The sequence below is a fragment of the Mastacembelus armatus genome, chromosome 3 (genome assembly GCF_900324485.2).
Source record: "Mastacembelus armatus chromosome 3, fMasArm1.2, whole genome shotgun sequence".
Taxonomy (NCBI): domain Eukaryota; kingdom Metazoa; phylum Chordata; class Actinopteri; order Synbranchiformes; family Mastacembelidae; genus Mastacembelus; species Mastacembelus armatus.
In genome coordinates this window covers 27,731,867-27,750,957 of record NC_046635.1, presented here as the reverse complement: position 1 = coordinate 27,750,957, position 19,091 = coordinate 27,731,867, and the positions used below count along the sequence as shown (strand labels likewise).

Sequence of the window (19,091 nt, the reverse complement as noted above, 5' to 3'; positions counted from 1 at the left end):
AGGGTCATGAAATTTAGAACACTCATTGTCGACACTGGATTTCTGATGTAATATTAGCTATAAAAATACATCTAACTGAACAAGGAGGACGTGTGTCTACCTCTAAATTCATAATAAATGTAATTACTAATATATAGCTAACCACATTTTTTATAAAGAAAACATTTCTGCATGATCATTTAAAACTTTTTAAAAATGGCCATTATTTCTCAAATTGTGCCAGGGGTACATCAAACTTTATATCAAAGTATTAATGTCAATCAATTAGTGTGTTTTCTTCCATTTAGTAGTGGGATTATTAAATATTTAGCCCAAACACTTGTGATCCTTGAGTGCACGGATGTTAAATTCAGACTTTTGGATTGTGGCTGCTATAATAAGATATGTCTCTTGTGTAACTAAGAACCCAGCTGGCATAGTAAAGACTTAACAATTTATTGTTATATCAGCATGGAGTTTTGGTTACATACTGAGATCATCTACCCTTTAACAAAAGCCCATTCATGGATATAAACAGCCCTCATTAAGGTTAGGAATGACTTTTTTTAACTCTTCATTTCTGCAACACAGAAAACTGCTCGCAGATGCAGACACACTCTGCTTCAAATGAAGCGTCGTGCCTGAACACTGAGTTACTGTGTATTACTGTTTCACTCAGATCTGATATCCGCCTCATCAGTGCATACATTCATTCTAGTGTGAAGTCTTAAAACTGATGGAATATTCATGTGAAATTGTCAGATTTTTTTTATTGCCTGGACTCAGTAAACATGGATGTAAAAACAGGAGGTGGTTAAAAATATTCAGTCAGTCATCCTACAGGTACAAAACCTAAAAAGCCGATGAGATAATAAAAAAAAATGTGAACAGAAGATTTCTGGGTATGTCTCTACTAATCCTCAAAGTGCATCAAAATGCTGAGAAACCGTAGCTAAATACCTACAGCCGCTGTAACATGGTACAACAAAAATAGTGACATGCATGGATGAGACTGAAAGAGCTGTACAGGTTATTGTATTCCAAGCTTTGAAATGTGAATGTGAAAGAGCCAAACTAATGATAAAACATACATTTTGGCTCTTGCTAAGTGGAGCTGCACTGATACCAGCAGAAATACGCTTCATGAGCTTTAATTATGAGGTATGATTTAGATCAGTCCTCACTAGATGTAGGAGGAGGAGGCGAATCAAAACATGTTGAATCACACATCCACTGACATGGAACCCACAGAAAAGGGACTCGGTTGTCTGTTTTCCAATTGTTGGTGAAACGGTATCACTCACTACCTCTACATAAACGGCATATTAGTCTAATCATCAGGACTGGGGTCCATTGGAAACACGTGCTATTCAGTATTTAAACTGGACAGTGAACCAGCACAGGATGTGGAGGGGAAAGTGACTTAGACTCTACATGCACCTTAAGTAAAGCTGATTTAAAAACAATCATTCTCCGATCAGCCACTGAGCCTTCCAGGTGAGTCTTACACAAGGCTACATTTTATATGACCAAAGATCAAGATCACCTTCCTGCAGCAAAACAATCATCAAGAGGATTTCTAGTGAGGATGAATTAAATCATTACCAGTTTTCATGTCCATGGTCTGCTGCCACCTGACCTTGATGATGGTTTGGTATTTCTGGTTGTCCACTGGAGCTGAACAAATCACAGCTTCCATCCTTCAACTCAAGCTTTGATTTTTGACCTGAGTTTAAGTTCACTGCTGTCTCTAACACATAATCCATCCCACACTGTGTAACAGCTGCCTGTTCTAGTATAGTGTGTTTTCCCTTAGGATGGGGGATGCCCTCTTCAAATTATTATCCCAGTATTGGCTCTTCTGAAGCAACCCAGTGATCCAGTGTGAACGAGCTGCTGCAGGATGCTGGCTGGGTCAAGGCTGTCCTCACACTGTCCTTCCACTGGTGTGTAAACTCAATTAGGAGAACTCCTCTGTGCCACGTTGGCTGCACTGCCACAACTCAATAACTTCACAGCAGGACACTCTGACTTTGTGGCTGTGTGTGGCCCAGTCTGGTCGCAGTCATACTTGGATGACAGCTCATGCACCTTTCAGACATTTGATTTTTCCATCTGTTTTTTCAGTGTCAAACCACTTGCACTGTGCATATTGACCTTGATTAGAGCAGCTGTCTGAACAAACTGTGGGTAAGTCATCAGCAGCTGAAATCATTTGAAGGAGGTCAGAGATGTGTTGTACCACAGTGTACTGCTCTAAAGTGAGTGGTAAAAGGTAATAATCTACAGCCTGAGGACCGTCACCTTCTATAAACCTGCATAAAAAAATAACATTGTGATATCAACATAGAATACTGTCTCTAAACCAAGTCTTCATTTTTGCCTTAATTTGGAAGCAGGTCTCAGAGCTGGGCACAAAATGGTTAAACTTAGAAAGGTAAAAGTTCAATCATTTTCATTTTTAGCGTTTAAAAGTCTTTAAAACATGTAAAATATGACTTTGATCAATCTTAGCAAGTTGTTGATCCTTTATTTTAACTTACAATATCGTTATTTCTACAATATCTAACTTCAGTGGCGCTTTTACGCGTTTTTCAAACGCAGAGGGACCAAGTGTGTCATGTTGTAGTTCCTTCTCTCACCACTTCGGATTGAACATGCGCAAAACGAAGTCATGTTGGAAACATGCCCAAACATTTGCAGGTCACCTGTCAGGTATGTGATGTCGCAGATACACGCGTTTCTGTTCCTTTAATCTGTTTAACGTGAGGGAATGTTCGTTAATTAACCCGCACACAAAACAGCGCATTCAAGAACTTTACGCAAACGCTGCGATTGCGAACTTTGGATATAAACAAAGGCGTCGCATGAGACAAACATCTGGAAGTCTGTGTTCACACCGGAGCTTCCAGCTGAGACCTCAGGTCAGTGTTTACATTAAAAACCAACGTGCAGCTCTGCAGCTCCCCTTACAGCGTTTCTCTGGTAACTGTTTTGGTTTTACTTGTACTGTTTTGCAATGCAGCATCATTATCAATATTTCATCTAGAAAACAGCCAACCAAGCAAAACAAATCTCTGAGCTGTCCCCCCATTTGCTCAGCCTCAGACAGCAGACAGTCTGAGGTACTAGATGATGCACATAATGCAGAGCCAGGTATTCTGCTCAGGAGTTGGCAGGGGCCACAACAGAGTGAGAATGTTGGACTTTTATTCAGCAGTTTTAAACCCATATTGCCTAAATTTATTTACAATTATAGGCCAAAAAAATCAATAATTTGTTTATTTAAACTATATAAAGTATTTTAGGCTCCAGCAGATCCCTGTGACCCTAAATAGGAATTATCGGTTATAGATAATGGATCGATATAAATTATTTCATTTATTCAGACTGGAAGTGGTTTGAGGTGAATTTGCAACAATAGTTTACAAGGGGTTAAACAACCACTAAAAATATAAGCAAGTGTTGCTGTCAGTCTGCTGGAGGTGTTAACAGGCAACTGCATCAATGTTATAAGGAGACAGCTTGTCTTGTTCTACAGCCTGCTTCTGCTGGACACAAGTGGTAAAAAGTCACTTACTGCAGTTTTAAAAAGAAATGTCAAAGCTACTAGAAATATTAACCATTTTAAAAATAACCACATAAACACTAGTAACATTTCAGTGAGGTAGAATGCATAGGCTTACTGTAATGTGAAAACTATTTACTATCCTTTTTTCTTACGTTCTGAATTGAATAATGTACTTAGTTCCAGTCAGCAATGCAAATCTGACAGAGAGAGCTGGAGAACTAAAGGGACAGAGTGAAGAGGTTAGTGATGAAAGTGTGCCAGTCCTCAGACGCTCCTCAGGGAAACACATACCAGTGGCACTTCTGCTGTGTCTGTCTCTAAGTGGCTCTAAAAGCCTGCAGGAGACACCACCCCCACTAATCTTAATGGTGGATCATCTCTATTGCACACGATTCAATGGGCCTAGACACACACACACACACACACAGTTTCAGTCTCTCTCTGGGAGCCCTGTAAATGCCAGTTGCCAGTTATTTCTATCCAGTCTTTGTTAGCCTGATAATCAGTTTTCCCATCCCTACCTTTGGATTATGCTGATCACCCAAAAATCTGACATGAGACATGCACACTTACTGTCTGTTGTGTAGAAATCACAGTGAAATCATTAGAAAATTTTCGAGTGGAACAGAATTTATGACAACAGAGCCACACAGCTTTTTACTCGTGGGAAGGGGGGTGATCCCAGCCTGCTTGGGGAGTGTCTGTTTAGAAAATAATTTAGAAAAAAAAAATTGTAAAAGTAATCTGATCTGTGACAGGTCTAAGAGTGAGAGGTAGTTTCTGAGTCTGGGGGCTGCAATTACGGTTAGCCTCTGGAACCTCAAGTAAGTAGTGTAAAGTGTGTGTGTGTGTGTCTGCGTGACTCTAACATTATTGTCATGCACTTCATCAGGATGCTGATTCACTGAAATTGTGTGTATGTGTGTGTTTTCAGTGTGCAGAGAGTCAGTCCCAGAGTGCAGTGTTCCTGCCAGAGTTTGCCCTCTCACCTCAGGGCAGCTTCATGGAAGACGCCACTGAGGATCAGTTTCTGACCTACAGATACGACGACCAGGTCAGTCACACATGCTTTACTGTTGCACGATGGGTTTGCAAAACCTGATGCTTCCATTATACTCACTGCTGTTAAATGCTCCTCTCTTTTTATTGTTTCTGTTTCCTGGCTCACATAGTGGGCTTTAAAATAGGTTTTGTCACCAAAAACACTGATGTTAACTGTTTGATCTTGTCAGGTGTGTTTGGCAGTCATTAGCATAATTAGTCTCGACACAAGGCAACTAACCACCGCTGTGAAATGCTGACTGGGTCATTATTTTTTTGCAATGATATGATTTTGTGTAGAATTGCTCTCGTTCGGGTGCATTCACACAGTGACAGCATTTATCAGTGTTAGAATGTCTGACACTGTTGTTAGCTCTGCTCTTTAGTATTCATTCATTCATGAATACAATTAATCCTCTTATCCTAAGTTCTGTATGCTGTGCAGCAAATGGACACATACTCTCTGTCTGACAGAGGTTTGGACAGCAGACCCAGGAACAGCACACTGGGCACAATGGCCAAAGTGTTTTTCCAAAACACAGTTATTACAAGAGAAATGTCACATTACCCACACAGACCTTACACTGCTGCAAAGAACTCAGCAAACAGAGAGATTCTGTGGTCGTGAGTTCATCTTGTGTTGGTCTGAGCCCACCAGGCCTACAACACGCTGCTTAATGTTCTCTTTTGATGTATTAGTGACAGAATTGTTGCTTATTTGTTGTTTTTCATGTTTAATGTGCTGCACTGTAACTGGTGAATCAGTTTTTTCTTGACATCCCTGTGTTGTGTAGAAATACACAAAAAGAAATACACACCTCTACCCAGTCCCTGTGTAGAGACAAATTAATGTGGTTTGTCTTTTCAACCCAGAAGTTCTTTAGGCTTGTATGAATCTGATCACATTAGTTCTCAGTTGCCTTTATGACACAGTTTATTCCTGGTTCAGTTGGTTAACTTGCCAACAGAAGCAGCAAAACGAGGCCTGCTTTTCTCAGCCAACTTGTTGCAGCATTTTTGCAGCGAGTTTTAGTTTGGGCAATAGAAACAGTATAAACTGTAGACATCTTGTACATAAACACACAGACATGTAGTCAAAGGCACACACACACACACACACACACACACACACACACACACACACACACACACACACACACACACACACACACACACACACACACACACACACACACACACACACTCACTCACTCACTCACTCACTCAAGGTCCCATGTAGGCATGGAAGTAGACAGCAAGTTGAGTAAGAGGTGGAGAACTGTAGACTTACTGATCTACATTTTTCTTTACTACAGAATTCCTCATTAGCTGGATGTGCAAAATGATGCCTGCACTTATGATGCCTGATCTTACTCCAGTTCAGAGGTGCTGCTTCCTGTGTTTTTCCACCATAATGGTTATTAATGGTCACACTTTCTAGTTCATTGTTTATCCTACACAGTTCTTCATGTAGACAGAGCGTCATTGTCACTGTGCTAGATGATGCTCTGAATGAAGTCCCAGGAGGTTCCCAGGCATCCCAGCTAAAAAAAAGAAAATAATGCATCACATTCACGATTCATTCAGGTAACATGCCTGATGCAGAGTATTTTTTCTGCTTTAACAATCCCCTCCACCTCTACTTACACTGTCTCCACAAGACATCTGGCATCAGCAGTGTGTTTGCAAAGCAGCAGCATCAGTCTCCACAGACGGCATTCATGGAGTAATGAGTTTTAGGCCACTCATATGTTGGAAGAGCGAAGAGCCAAACGTCCAATCATTGTAGTTAGATATGTAGAAAAATAAGCTGTGCCACGAGGTCTGTTGACAACTGGAATGCATTAAAATAGGAGGTTATCTATTTTGTTACCTGTGCATGATACAGACTGAAAAATGCAGCTGAAACACTTTAAGTTGACGCTCTGGTCTGGTCTGAAAAGGAAACATTTGGACCTATAAACTTCAAAGAGTTAAAACATAACTTGCCATTATGTGACGCTGTCAATGATGGACATGCAGAAAATTCTAGTCTTATCATCATTTTGTCATTTTGAGGTTACCGCTAATACTCTTACACATGTTCTTTCTCATGTTATTGTCGATAATGTACCTTGAACTAAGATAGACAATATTCACCAGATGTTTTTTCACTATCTTAACCTGTATTAACAGTTTTTGCTGCCAACTTGTATAAACTGCTACTGAGACTGTCTCTTTCCATTAAAAGCCACCACATGGGATTATAGTAAATCAGCTTTACTATTGGTGCCATGTAAATTAATTGTAGTGATTTTTGCTTTTTAGACAAATCAAACAATTTTAAGAGTAGAGACTAGATTTTGTAGTCTGTACTACTTCTATTAATTTTTAGGTGAATGCTCACATTTCTTTATTGCACACATTAAAATGCAAATTTAGATTACCCACACACATTAGCACAGAGCTAGCATTTTAAAAGAAAAACACACTATAAAAGGTCAATTACAAAACCTTTCATAACTGTTAGCACAGTTTGGTGGGAAAACTGAGTTTAAGGCTTGTATTTTAAAAGTACTGTATGTGGGTGTTGGCGCTATAAGTAGTTTTGGTCTCATATTGCATTCCTGCAGAGTGCTGTGCGCTTTGATGAGGAGAGAGGTAATTTTCTACTCTCTGCTGTTTGAGAAAAAACTGCTTCAAAAATGCAAATTGTTCTGAGAGCATTTCTCCCTCTCTTATGCCTTCCCAAAAATTAAGCATCTGTATGTTGTGGCGAAGGGTATTGACCTTAGTCACACACACACACACACACACACACACACACACACGCACACACACACACACACACACACGCACACACACACGCACTCACACATGCACATGTGCAAACTGAAACAGAGAGAAAGAGAGAGAGAGATACACACACACTGTCTTCTACTTATAACTTCTGTAATATGGAGACTTTTGTCTTGTTTTTGATTCAATAAAGCAATGCAGTGATCCATCTGGCACGGGAGTCTAGTTAATGAGAAAATCTCTCTGTATAGCTTTGGACACACGTCAACATAAATCAGGTTAAGGACTTGAGTACATTGTATTTTGAAAGCCTTGCAGTTGACAAATATCATACAAATGATCACTAACAAAACACTGGAGGCTTGTTTGGAGGGATCCTACTTGGATGCGTTGTCTGGAGTCCTCTATCCATCCGCAGTGCTCAGGTTTGTTGTTGTACTGCTGTGTGCTATGCATTCAGGCTGTGGCTTTACAAAGGCTGAGGGTGACATTATGTTTCTGTCTGACCAGTATAATATCTACACAGAGCACTTCCTTCTAGAGAGCTTTTTCTTTCAGAATGGAATAAACATCCTTCTATAAATGACTTCTGTGAATGTCTTTTATTGCTTTACTTTCCAGAGGAGATGGACTGTTTTGAAACATTTAACAGGGCTTCTTCAGTCTCTTAATGTGGCCCAAACCAAGTGTGTGTTGTTGGAGTGTAAGGGCTCAGCTAGCAGGGATACGAGCACATACCATACACAAGCTCACTGAACACCGTTATTTGGCTTTAGTGGAATGTTTTTGGCATATTGAGACTGTGAATGTTCCTGAGTTGTTGACTGTTGTGCAACTGTCCTTCCATTTGTCCATCAGGAACTGATACTTGACATCAAATTTTGATGAAACCTGAAGGAACAGTGGTTTAGTTTAGGGAAAGTAAAGTACTTTGTTCAGGCTAGAGGATGTTTGGCATCATGGTTACGATAATAAACACATGTACATGTATCATCTGTCCACACTGACACTGTCCTGTGCTGCCTGTCTCTCTCTTATACAGTGCCACCTGACTTCCTCTGCAGCTGTTACAGGTTGCCTAATAATAAAACGCAGCTATGGGTAGTAATAACCTGCTTTCACAGAAGACATATAGGGCCATTTTTAGGGGAGGTCTGTCTCCACAGTTCAGCTTGGCATGAATAGCCATATTGAAAAACAGCCCAATTTTAATGAAGGCTCACTGTAGCCTTAATATTTACAGCAACTGTGATATCAAACCATTCTTTGTATTGGCAATTAACTAAGGTTCCCTTTGGCCTCTTGGATTCCTCAGAGCACCCATCCATAACGGGTCTGCAGTGCACATGTAGTATTAGTCCTTTAAACGTCACTATTAGCGTGAACTGCTATACCTTCATGTCAGGTACCTCAGAAATATTTTTTGATATGTAAATACAGAAATACAGTAGTTTAACTGATGGAGTTGGTGCTATGGAAATGAAAATGCTACACATGGAGGAAGTAGTGAGTGGTCAAACTTATTTGAATTGCTCTTTAAAGCTGTAGATGACTTGTAGCCCATCATCCAGCCTGTGTGTTTGTTTGCAGCAGTACAGCCTGAGCAGAAGACAGACATGTCATTTCTGACAGTTTGCACTGAGAAAGGTCAGGAAAAGTCATTCACATCACTATGCTGAAAACAAATGTCAGCAACTCTTCTCATCACGTCTTTATTAAACACACACACACACACACACACACACACACACACACACACACACACACAGGTGTGGTCCTACCCCTACACCTCCAGTTCCAAAGAAGCTTATTGGTACTTTCAGTAACAGATTGCCTGTTCTACATTTATCTGCTGAGAAAATGAATGGGATATAAATGTATTTGTGGGAGACAGTGTTGACTGGTGACTGCAGCTGTTCTGGATCTGCATGAGGAATATGTGGTTAAGGCAGCGGTAAGTTGAAAAACCACAACCGACAGAGTCAAGGTTGTTCTTTCAACTGCTTGCTGATGCTGCAGGTCAGAGTTCAAACAGTACAATGAACAGGTCAGTAGAAGTGCAGTCATTTTCTCTGAAGGGAAGCAAGCCAGAAAACGTGTTTGATATATAGATTGTCAGTATTTACAGACCAGAGAGGGTTGCCACTACTGAATCTCTCTCACAGGTTGTAAACAGCCAATTCTTATTTCCCTGACAATGTAATTTCATGTTATAAACAGCAGCTCTGCTTGGGAAGTACAAAATAAATGAGAAGGATAAGAACCTATATATAAATTTGCTTCTTCTAGGATCATCCGTCCTGCTTGATTCTGATCATATTCTTACTGTACAGGTTAATGTTAGCCTGGTTATCAGAGAGTGCTGCTATTCAAGTTTTTGTATTGCATTATTTCCCTTGACATTTGTTGACAGGTCTTCTGACTGTATTTACCTGATTTGCATATAAAGGACCAGTCCCAATTTGAGTGGAATCAAGATAGTGACAACATTTAATTCACACCAGGTACAAAAGGCAAAGGGCTGTAATCAGATGTCATTAAATAGATATCATACCTATATTTGTCAGGCATAAAAAGAATAGGTTGAGAAAAGCTGGGGTGTTTTTTTTTTTTTTTTTTTTAACTACATATCTTGTATAATGCAACATAATTAGTGACTGCAATTCTGTGTAACCGCCTCATAATAATAATAATAATATGAGTAATGAAAGATACACCACTTTTGTTTCAAACCCTGTAGCTGCAGACTGCAATATGGCTACAAGCATTCTCTCTTTCACAAGCCAAGCCAAGATCCTTGCAAAGTATATGTGTGTGTGTTGGTATATGTGTGTGTGTTGGTATATGTGTGTGTGTTGTGGGGTTGTTTGCACGTTTGTGACTCTAATGTGAATGTTCTTGAATCCCCCTCTTCATCTGCCTCTGGCAATGCCCCAGATAGTGATTGATATTAAAACCACAGCCAGTTAGCACATGAAAACAAGTCAAATTGAATTCTTTGTATGTACTTCACTGCAAGAAGAGGGAGTTATGTCAGAGCTGGCTTGCTTGTATCTCTGGCTTCTATTTAACAATTTCTAAGGTATGATTGGGACTAGGTTATGTAAATGCAATGTCAAAGCATGCCGTGTGACCAGCTGTGTTGAAATGCTCTAAAATGTTGAGATGTCAGGCTTTCACAGCTCTGACGCCAGTTCTTTTCCTGACAGAAATAGAGAACAAATAGAGAACATGACGCAGGTAGGAGACATGACAGCAGTGCAGCAACAGCTCAATCTGTGGCTATTTTTCTGTTTCTTTCTCTCTCTGTGTCTGACTTATCCAAGGCTGCTTTCTCTTTTCTTTTCCCTTTGAATGTTTTATATTCTCTGCACTATTCTTTCCTCTTTTAACAATATCTCCTGTCTAGAAGAGTGGAGGCAAAAGTGTTACACAAAGAGCAAAAGAGCCTTAACTCTTTAACTCATGTTTTATCGCACAACCTTGATACATTAGAAGGGATACAAGGGAATGAAACAAAAAAGTCTGTTATGGGAATAGAGTCCAGTCATAATGTTTTACCTGCATTGGAGGGGGTTGAGACACTCAGTGACTAATAATTCTGTCATTTCCCTAGGGCCTTGCTACAATACAGGGTTGCTGCCTCAGACAGACATAAATCTGCAGATATGCACACCCCAGGCTCAGCTGCATTTCAATGGAGGTATTCGCTTCCATCCCATCTATGTGAAATGGATTTTAAAAGGTGATTTGAGAAGATGGATGAGCGTGATGCTGGAGATCAATAGTGGCTCGTGTAAAACCCAGAGAGGGAAGTGAAACAGGGCAGAGACGTGGGCAGTGTTTTGTTGGATCGTAACCCGACCTTCAGACTCTTCACAGAGGGCAGTGTCCAGGCTGAGGCTGAACTACGTTATTAGTCTGAGATTTCATTTGACATTTGGTCAGCTGTATAACCGTCATTTATTAAAGATCCATTCCAATTGTCCTCATATTTGTAGTATAGTAAGAGTTAGCACTATCTGTCATCATGCATTTTCTTTTTCTTTAAGCAGCATTACTTGATTTGTTGATCAGTTGGACACAGCCATGTTAAGTTTGTTCACTTTTTTAGGTTAGATAGAATTTCAATATTTGCTCTTTCTGTTTCTTTTGAATAATTTCAAGTGGACTGAATATTTCTACCTCACCTAGACTGAATTTTCAACCCACATTGTCACTATGACAAATAACTACATTGGCAGTGTAGTCTAGAGTTTCACAGATAAAACCCCTTATTACAGTAATTCACCATTTAGCATTTAATAACCGCTAACGAGATATGTCAGGGCAGTGTGGTGCTAGGTTGCTTGAGTAGACGTGTTTGAAGCCAACCAATACACAGGCTATTAACTGTATATGCTCAGACTGGCTTTTTAATGGCAATGATGTGGTTGTGGCCTCATGGTACTTAGCTCATTTGCTTATTTCTGAGGTGACACATGCTGAAGGTGAAATAACCTGCAGCCACTTTGCGGTCTGGGTGGTGTGAATGTGTATGCATGTGTGTGTTTGCCTTACTTGCTGTGAGTTGATCATAAATGCTGCTCCATGGTTGGGGTATTGATTTATGATGATGAGAATATATCTCTGCCCACACTTGAGTGCTGATCCAGCTAGACTGTTGGATTCTGGAGTATGTATGTCTTTTTGTGCATATTCTGTGCATTCTCATGAGTTCTTGAAAGCTGCATTACTCTGTGGGATCGGAAGGGATAGAGACTCCTGGGAAAATGTTTGTCACAAATTCTTAAAAGCAAAACATTCTCCACTATTTATGAAATGAAATATACATATATGTCATGATGATACTACAGCTATTGTGCAGATATTTTAGTTTTTTGAAAAGAGGATCGAATTGTTTTTAGACATTTGTTGCAATAGCGTCTAAGCCTCGGGGGACTGACAACTGAGATCTTGTAGCTAGGAGCTAGGAGATGAGCTTTATTGGAAAACTAATACAGCTTGCACATGTTGCTACAGTGCTTTTTTGTTTTTTTTAACAAGTTCGCATAGTGTAGATATCATCTACCCATCCCTTATCTACCGATTATCCTTCCAGGCTTGCAGGGGGCGTGGGGGGTGCTGGAGCCAATCCCAGCTGAGATTGGGTGAGTATCACAGGGCTGACACAGAGAGAGAGAGAGAGAGAAGAGGAAAACTCACATTCACACCTACGGGCAATTTAGAGTCACCAGTCAGCCTAACCTGCATGGGTTTGGACTGTGGGAAGAAGCCATGGAAAAAAAAAACCCCTTACACGCACAGAGACCCCAGGGTTGAAAGGGATTTGAACCCAGAACTTTCTTGCTGAGGACGACAGTGCTAACCATCGCTGCCCAGTGTAAATATCAACCATCTGTAATTGAAGCACATAGCAAGAATGTTAAATAGTAGCCTACTGATGATTGGTTGTCTCTCTGTCTCTCTGCAGGTGGTAGTTTTTCCTCAAATGTGAAACAGCAAGAGCAAAGAAAACAAAAAGAACACTGATTGTTACTTATATTTTTCGTTTGGCAGAACAATAAGGAACCTAAAAAATCTTTACCCTTTTAAACAGAGCAACCTCCACTGCAAAACCACCTGCTCACCACGATCACTGTAATGAGACAAAGTGAGACTTCCACTGTTGGTGTTAATGGATTTACTGCAACACTCTTATTTTGGGCTACACACATAAGGCAAAACACATGATCTGTACTGTGCCTTATACTTACCTGGTGCTGTTAACATGTATACATGCCTCTCACATCAGGTATACAATGAGCCTTACTCTTCATGCACTTACAGCCCTACTGTATTATCCTTCTGTAACAGAAAATAACTCTGCTGTCTTTCTTTCGTGGGTTCAGTTTAGTTGACAGAAAATGAGCAGTTTGTAAGACTCACAGCAATGACTAACAACGTCAACAGAAAACTGTTTCAGACGAGGTTTTTTTCAAAACCTTTTTTTCCATTTCCCGATGGTCTTGCTCCTCTGATCTTAACGTGGTTAGGTGTAAGAAATATAAGGGTATAACATTAATTTTAGTGTTCACTAACACAGATGTTTTACTGTGCTGTTAACAGTTGCTCACATTTAGAGGTTTCATTTTGACCAAACATGCACAAGTCAAACACCAATGACATATTACTGATTACAATTACACCTACTGCAGTGATTTCTTAGCAAAGATAAGTTTAAGGTCAGCCAAACTGTTGCTAAGGTTAGGTTTAGATAACAAGCATACAGTCTAGTAACACTGGACATGCTGCTCTAAGGCATATGGAGTTGGATAGGAGCAATTAAAATTTAATTAGAGTTAAAGTTACAATACAGACAACGGACTGAATGAATGTTTTCATAGCAAGAACAAGTGTGTGCATTTGGGAATATGGGCCTATATTATATTTTGGATTTTTCTAGCAACTTGTGCTATTCATTAACAGACTTTCTATCAGATTAGGTTAAGTTTAGCTGAAATGAATAATTCACTTATTTACTCGTGTGTGTGTGTGTGTGTGTGTGTGTATGTGTGTGTGTGTGCTTGTATACACACAGTGTTGTTTCCTTCACTTCAAAGGATGTTGCATTGGCTTCATCTCACTCCCTTTAATTGCATCCACATTTGCCACACTTATCTTTTCCATGCATCTTCGTCCCTCCCATAAATGATGGGAGGATAATATGTGAGGAACAGATGCAAGGAAAAGATGTAGGTAAGGAGGAATTGAGGAAACAACTTTTTAATCACCAATCACTGATTTCTGATAAGGTCCTTAAAAATCTTTAGCTAAGGCCTCCTGTCCTTGTTTATGTCCAGGCAGCAAAGAGAGACGTACTTCATGATGGTGGACTGGAAGAATTTCTGGGTCAAGTGAGAATTGAGGAGTGGAACAATCAGTTCAGGGAATTAGGATGTACCCACTGACTTGGATTCATTTCCTGGAGACCTATCCTAACATTAACCTTCACCAACACTTCACCCTCACCTTAAACCAAGTTGTCACCCTAAAGTTTAGTGTTTCACTTTGGAAGGTGAGTGCCCACAATTATAGGCAAACAATTCCACAGACACACTCATACATAAACATAGTGAGGTTGAAGGTGTTTTCAGGTGCCAGTGAAAGTGTTGGAGATTTTTGTTGTGCTGTCATAGCAACTGGCCATGAGCTGAATGAGTGGTGACGTCTAATCTCACTGAAGTGTCCAAACTAATGCTGTACTGGCCAGGTAAGCACATCTCTAACGCATCCGTATGGGCAGCAGGAGACATTCACTGAAAGCCCATTAAAACCTGGCCGGGCTGATAGCATCTCATTAGGCCTCAGCTCCTTCTCTGCTCTACATTGTGACTTATTGATTTATGCAGTTCATTCTCATATTAGCAGCACTGTTACCCATCATCAGCGCAAGCCTCGCTCAATTTTCTTATGCTCCCTCAACAATAAAGCTGTTGTCTTCAAAATAACTGTTCTTAGGTCACAGTTGCTGTCAGACTATCTACAATAGTTACAGACCAATGTTCTTTAAATATGTTTCTTAGTGAGTGACGTTTATGCAAACAAAGAAAAAGGACGTTCTGAACACCCTGGCAGTGGAGGATGTAGTACAGATGGTGTTATTAATTAAAGTTAGTTTGGCATTTTGAATGTGATTAGCAGATTTCTTAAGAGATTTGATAGGAATTTACAAGCAGTAACTCCAGCATCTCCTACTACATTTAAACAGATTTTAATTTATTTAGCTTTAGCTTCATTACAATCTGTGTATGAATGCTCACCACACCTGACTGATATTTTTAGAAAGTGTAATGTAATGTAATTTAAATTAAAACTAACCAATTGCTGTTTTTTCGTATCTATTTCTACACAAATGAGATACAGCATGTTAATTAGTGAGCATGGTGGGCGATAACAGTTTTAAGTTTTAGCAATGCTACTGACTTGGCTCTGAGGATGGCAGTTACTGTCTGTAGGCCAGTTATTCCATTACTTTAGTTCAGACTCAGCAGCTCTTTGGTGAATAGCTGTGATGTTCATGGTCTCCTGAAGCTGGAACTGTTCTGGCTTTTGTGATTCTCAAATTTGAACTCTAACAGCAATAAGAGGTCAAACTTTTGATATGTCCAACACTTGCACGATGCTAAGTTTGACACGTTAGCTCAAAGTGCAGCCACACAGAGCTGCTAGTCCCAGAAACAAGAGAATGAATGTCTTTCTCAATTTATTCAGCTTTTCATTTAAATACTACTAACTAATATATGGTGCATGTGTGTAACACAGCTCAGCAGAGGTTGCGTATAAAGAATTTTGATGTCATCATCTTTTCACAAACTTCCTGTTTTGGACTTTTTGTTTTGTTGCCGCTTCTTGTTTAGGTTGTGTTCATGTTCATATACTTTACTTACCTTGTTTTCCTTGATTGTGCTCACCTGGATTTGATCAACTGCTTGTTGCTTTGACCATGACCTGCTGCTGAAGTTCCCATCTGTGCTCATCATTGTTAATCATTGCTTGCCATGTAGTTGCATATTGTTTTCTGGATCTTTTGTTCTCATGTTCATGTGCCAAGTTGCTACCTCGACTGTTTATTTTTGGACTGAGTAAGTGGATTTTTGGATTTTTGCCTTTTATGTTCTGGATATTCTTTTGAGCATTTAGTTTGATTCTTTCTTTGGGACATGTTTTGTAATACTACCTCAGAGGATCTTCTAACCCTGCCCTCTCTAGCTTGGTCTCTGTCTTAAAAGTAACTTTTAAAAGTAACTTTAAAATCCCTGACAATTGAATACACATCAGAACAGATTTCTCTTACGTCAAGCGTTTTTGGTGTCGTGTCAGAGCAGCTCCCTTAATGGTGGACTGATCTGTCACCCATTTCTCAGTCACCATTTCTATCCGCGTCCTAGTATTTGGAGCAAACACATTTCTCTGCCTCATTAATTTTGTGGTGGCTTGTGTTTGGCTAAAGTTCAGTGTTTGTTTTCTAGCATCAGCAGCCTCATACTGTTCTTCGGCAGCCTGGCATATCCTGCATCCCTCATGCAACATTCATAGCTGCTCTTCTTCAAAGAACAAACAATGGGAAAAGCTGCGTAGCCACAGTATGACTGAATCTCAGTGTACACTCTCAAATACAGATGTGGAGTATAAAATAGTCCCCCAACTCATGTTTGTGGTTTCTGTCATCACAGCCCTGACGTTCATTCTTCCTTTCCTTTTAGTTCTTCAGACCTTTTCTCCTGTCCTGACACTTTGTGCTTATTATGTTGACAGATACAGTAGTGTGGATTTCACTGCCATTAGCTATGCACGCACACACTTTTTTTTTAATCCCGAGTTGCTGAAATCAGTAATATGACACGTACAGAAGTACACACACACACACACACACACACACACCCGATCGCCCTGGATATGTGAGTCCCGTAGGAGTATAGTGTTGACAAAGCAGGTAGTGTGTGGACTGAGAGGCCTATGAGCGAACAGTAAGGCTGTATCAGTATGTGGGGCATAGCTGCTGTGCTGTTGTGGCTGGTTATGAATTCACATTTTCCTTGAGCTATACATTCCAAACTGTGTTAAACACAGAAGCAAACTAATGGTATTAGGCAGCTGAGGGGTCATTGCAACTTTAACTCAATGATAAAAGGCTTTTGAGTGGATTACTATAGTGGATGTTGGTTATGAAGATTAGGAACTTTATGAAATTTTGTTTCCTATAAATTTAATGCTCATGAAATTATATGTACTTTGTATCATCTCTTCTTCTCACACCAAATAAAAAAAATTGTTACACCACATATTTGCAAAACTAATCAGATCTGCATCAGTGTGAGCTGTACACACTGTACAATTTAGATCTGATCTAACTCTTAATTAGATTAGGCTACATTCTGATATCAGTTTTTATTTGACTTTCAGCTTGAGGTGGTTGGGAAATTGCTGATCAGCAGCTAGCAGTTGAAAACTCAGCTGATGTGATTTTTTTTTCCCCACATGGATATGGTCAGAAGACCTGCAATATTTCGCATTTTGGTATCATTGCAGGAGTATTTTATGTATGTTACTGCAATAGTCTTGAGTGAGACTCTACGTGACAGAATAAAATTGAACTTCATTGCAGAGCAGACAGACCATATTGTTTACATCTTCTCAGCAATCTGCATTTGCACGTTCATTCTCTTCTTGCATTTTTCTGTTTAAAGTGGAATTGCGAGTAATTTCTGTTCTTTACTTAAGAAAGCCTAAATCTAATGAACTGTCATATTTTCTCATTTCTGTTTTTTATTTTTATTTATTATTTTATTTGTATTTTATCATCATTAAATTTACAACAGTTAGACTCTCCTAGTGTCTGTGTCCTGCAACTCACTGGGCTCTGTTGTATTAAAAAATATATTTAAGTAGTTCAGAAATGAAGTGGTACCCTGATGAATAATCCATCACTTTAAATGGCACATCATTACACTTTTCCCTACCATGCTTTTATGTTGCAGCTAATTATCACATTTATTGTATACTACTTTAATTTCAACATTTCATTTTTATTACCATGCACGTACTGGCTTCTGGTGGCAATGGTGAGGCAACACAAAACTAAAGGCAGAGTAGGAAGCAAATATGCACGTTGATCTCTTCAAATTCAGGTCAGGCTAGTTTTCATGACTGCAGTGATACGTTTTGCATTATAAGACCATATCAAGAAGAAATACACACAGACCTTTTTGATGGATTGCATTAGTCAGTGGAGCAACATTTCTCTGAACTGCTTTTCATACATTTTTGAAAACAGTGAGTTCCACAACTCAACCTGCTGAGGACAGTAGCTTCAACTGTGAAAATAATTCACTAATTATGCACATTATTTTTAAGTACCTAACAAATTGTGGGTTTTGATCTTTTTGTGTTATTTGTTGACAGGTACGGTACGGAACAAAGTCAACATTATTTGTACCAAAAAATAATAATATTTCAATGAAGTTGAATGTGGAAAGTGTGGAAACGCAATTTCATATTCTCCCCCTGTCCCACAGTGCAAACTGAAGAATATCATACTAAATAAAGCTGTAAATCTGAGAAAAATTATAAAATAAACTAAAAATATTGAACAAAATCTACAATATACAAAATATTTATAGATAACTAATGCCAAGTTAGATTTTTACACTAAATACTGGATTCTCAAAACTTACGCTGGTCCATATAGACCAAGAGGACTGCCAAATCTTGAAAAACGCATTACATTCTTTTCTCAGACTCATCTTTTCCAGTGGAATACGGGTGGTCATTTCCAAAAAACATCTAGGCCTACTAAAAAGGAAATGGCTTTCTATAAACTTTTAGTGACTGATTTACATGAGCACTGACAGTAGTTGATCAGTGGATTCCAATAACAATAAGCAAGGATCTTGAGCCAACGGGAAATTATTTACTTTTATCTAATCTCTTAAGTGATGCTTTAAATGTGCAATGTGTAATATTTATAGTGCTCTATTAGAATAAATGGGTTATATTATTCATAAAAATGTTGTCATTACTTTCTAATCCTGTAAAATACCAAACATTGCATTTTCTTAATCTTACAATGAGCTTTTTAATTCTCTATAGGGAGCGGGTCTCCTTTCACACAGGCAGCCATGTTGCGCCACAATGTTTCTATAGTAGCCCAGAAGGGACAAACCAAACACTGGCCCTTGCG

General features: G+C 39.3%; 1 protein-coding gene across 2 annotated transcripts in view; it reads left to right on the top strand.

The window, feature by feature from the left end:
* The window catches only part of adamtsl3 (ADAMTS-like 3), a 141,999-nt gene that overhangs the window by 14,030 nt on the left and 108,878 nt on the right, over positions 1-19,091 (top strand). For both annotated transcript variants that reach the window (XM_026294328.1, XM_026294330.1), the window contains exon 3: positions 4,485-4,604. In XM_026294328.1, coding sequence (XP_026150113.1) covers positions 4,485-4,604 — 120 coding nt within the window. The remainder of the gene's footprint in view (positions 1-4,484; positions 4,605-19,091) is intronic.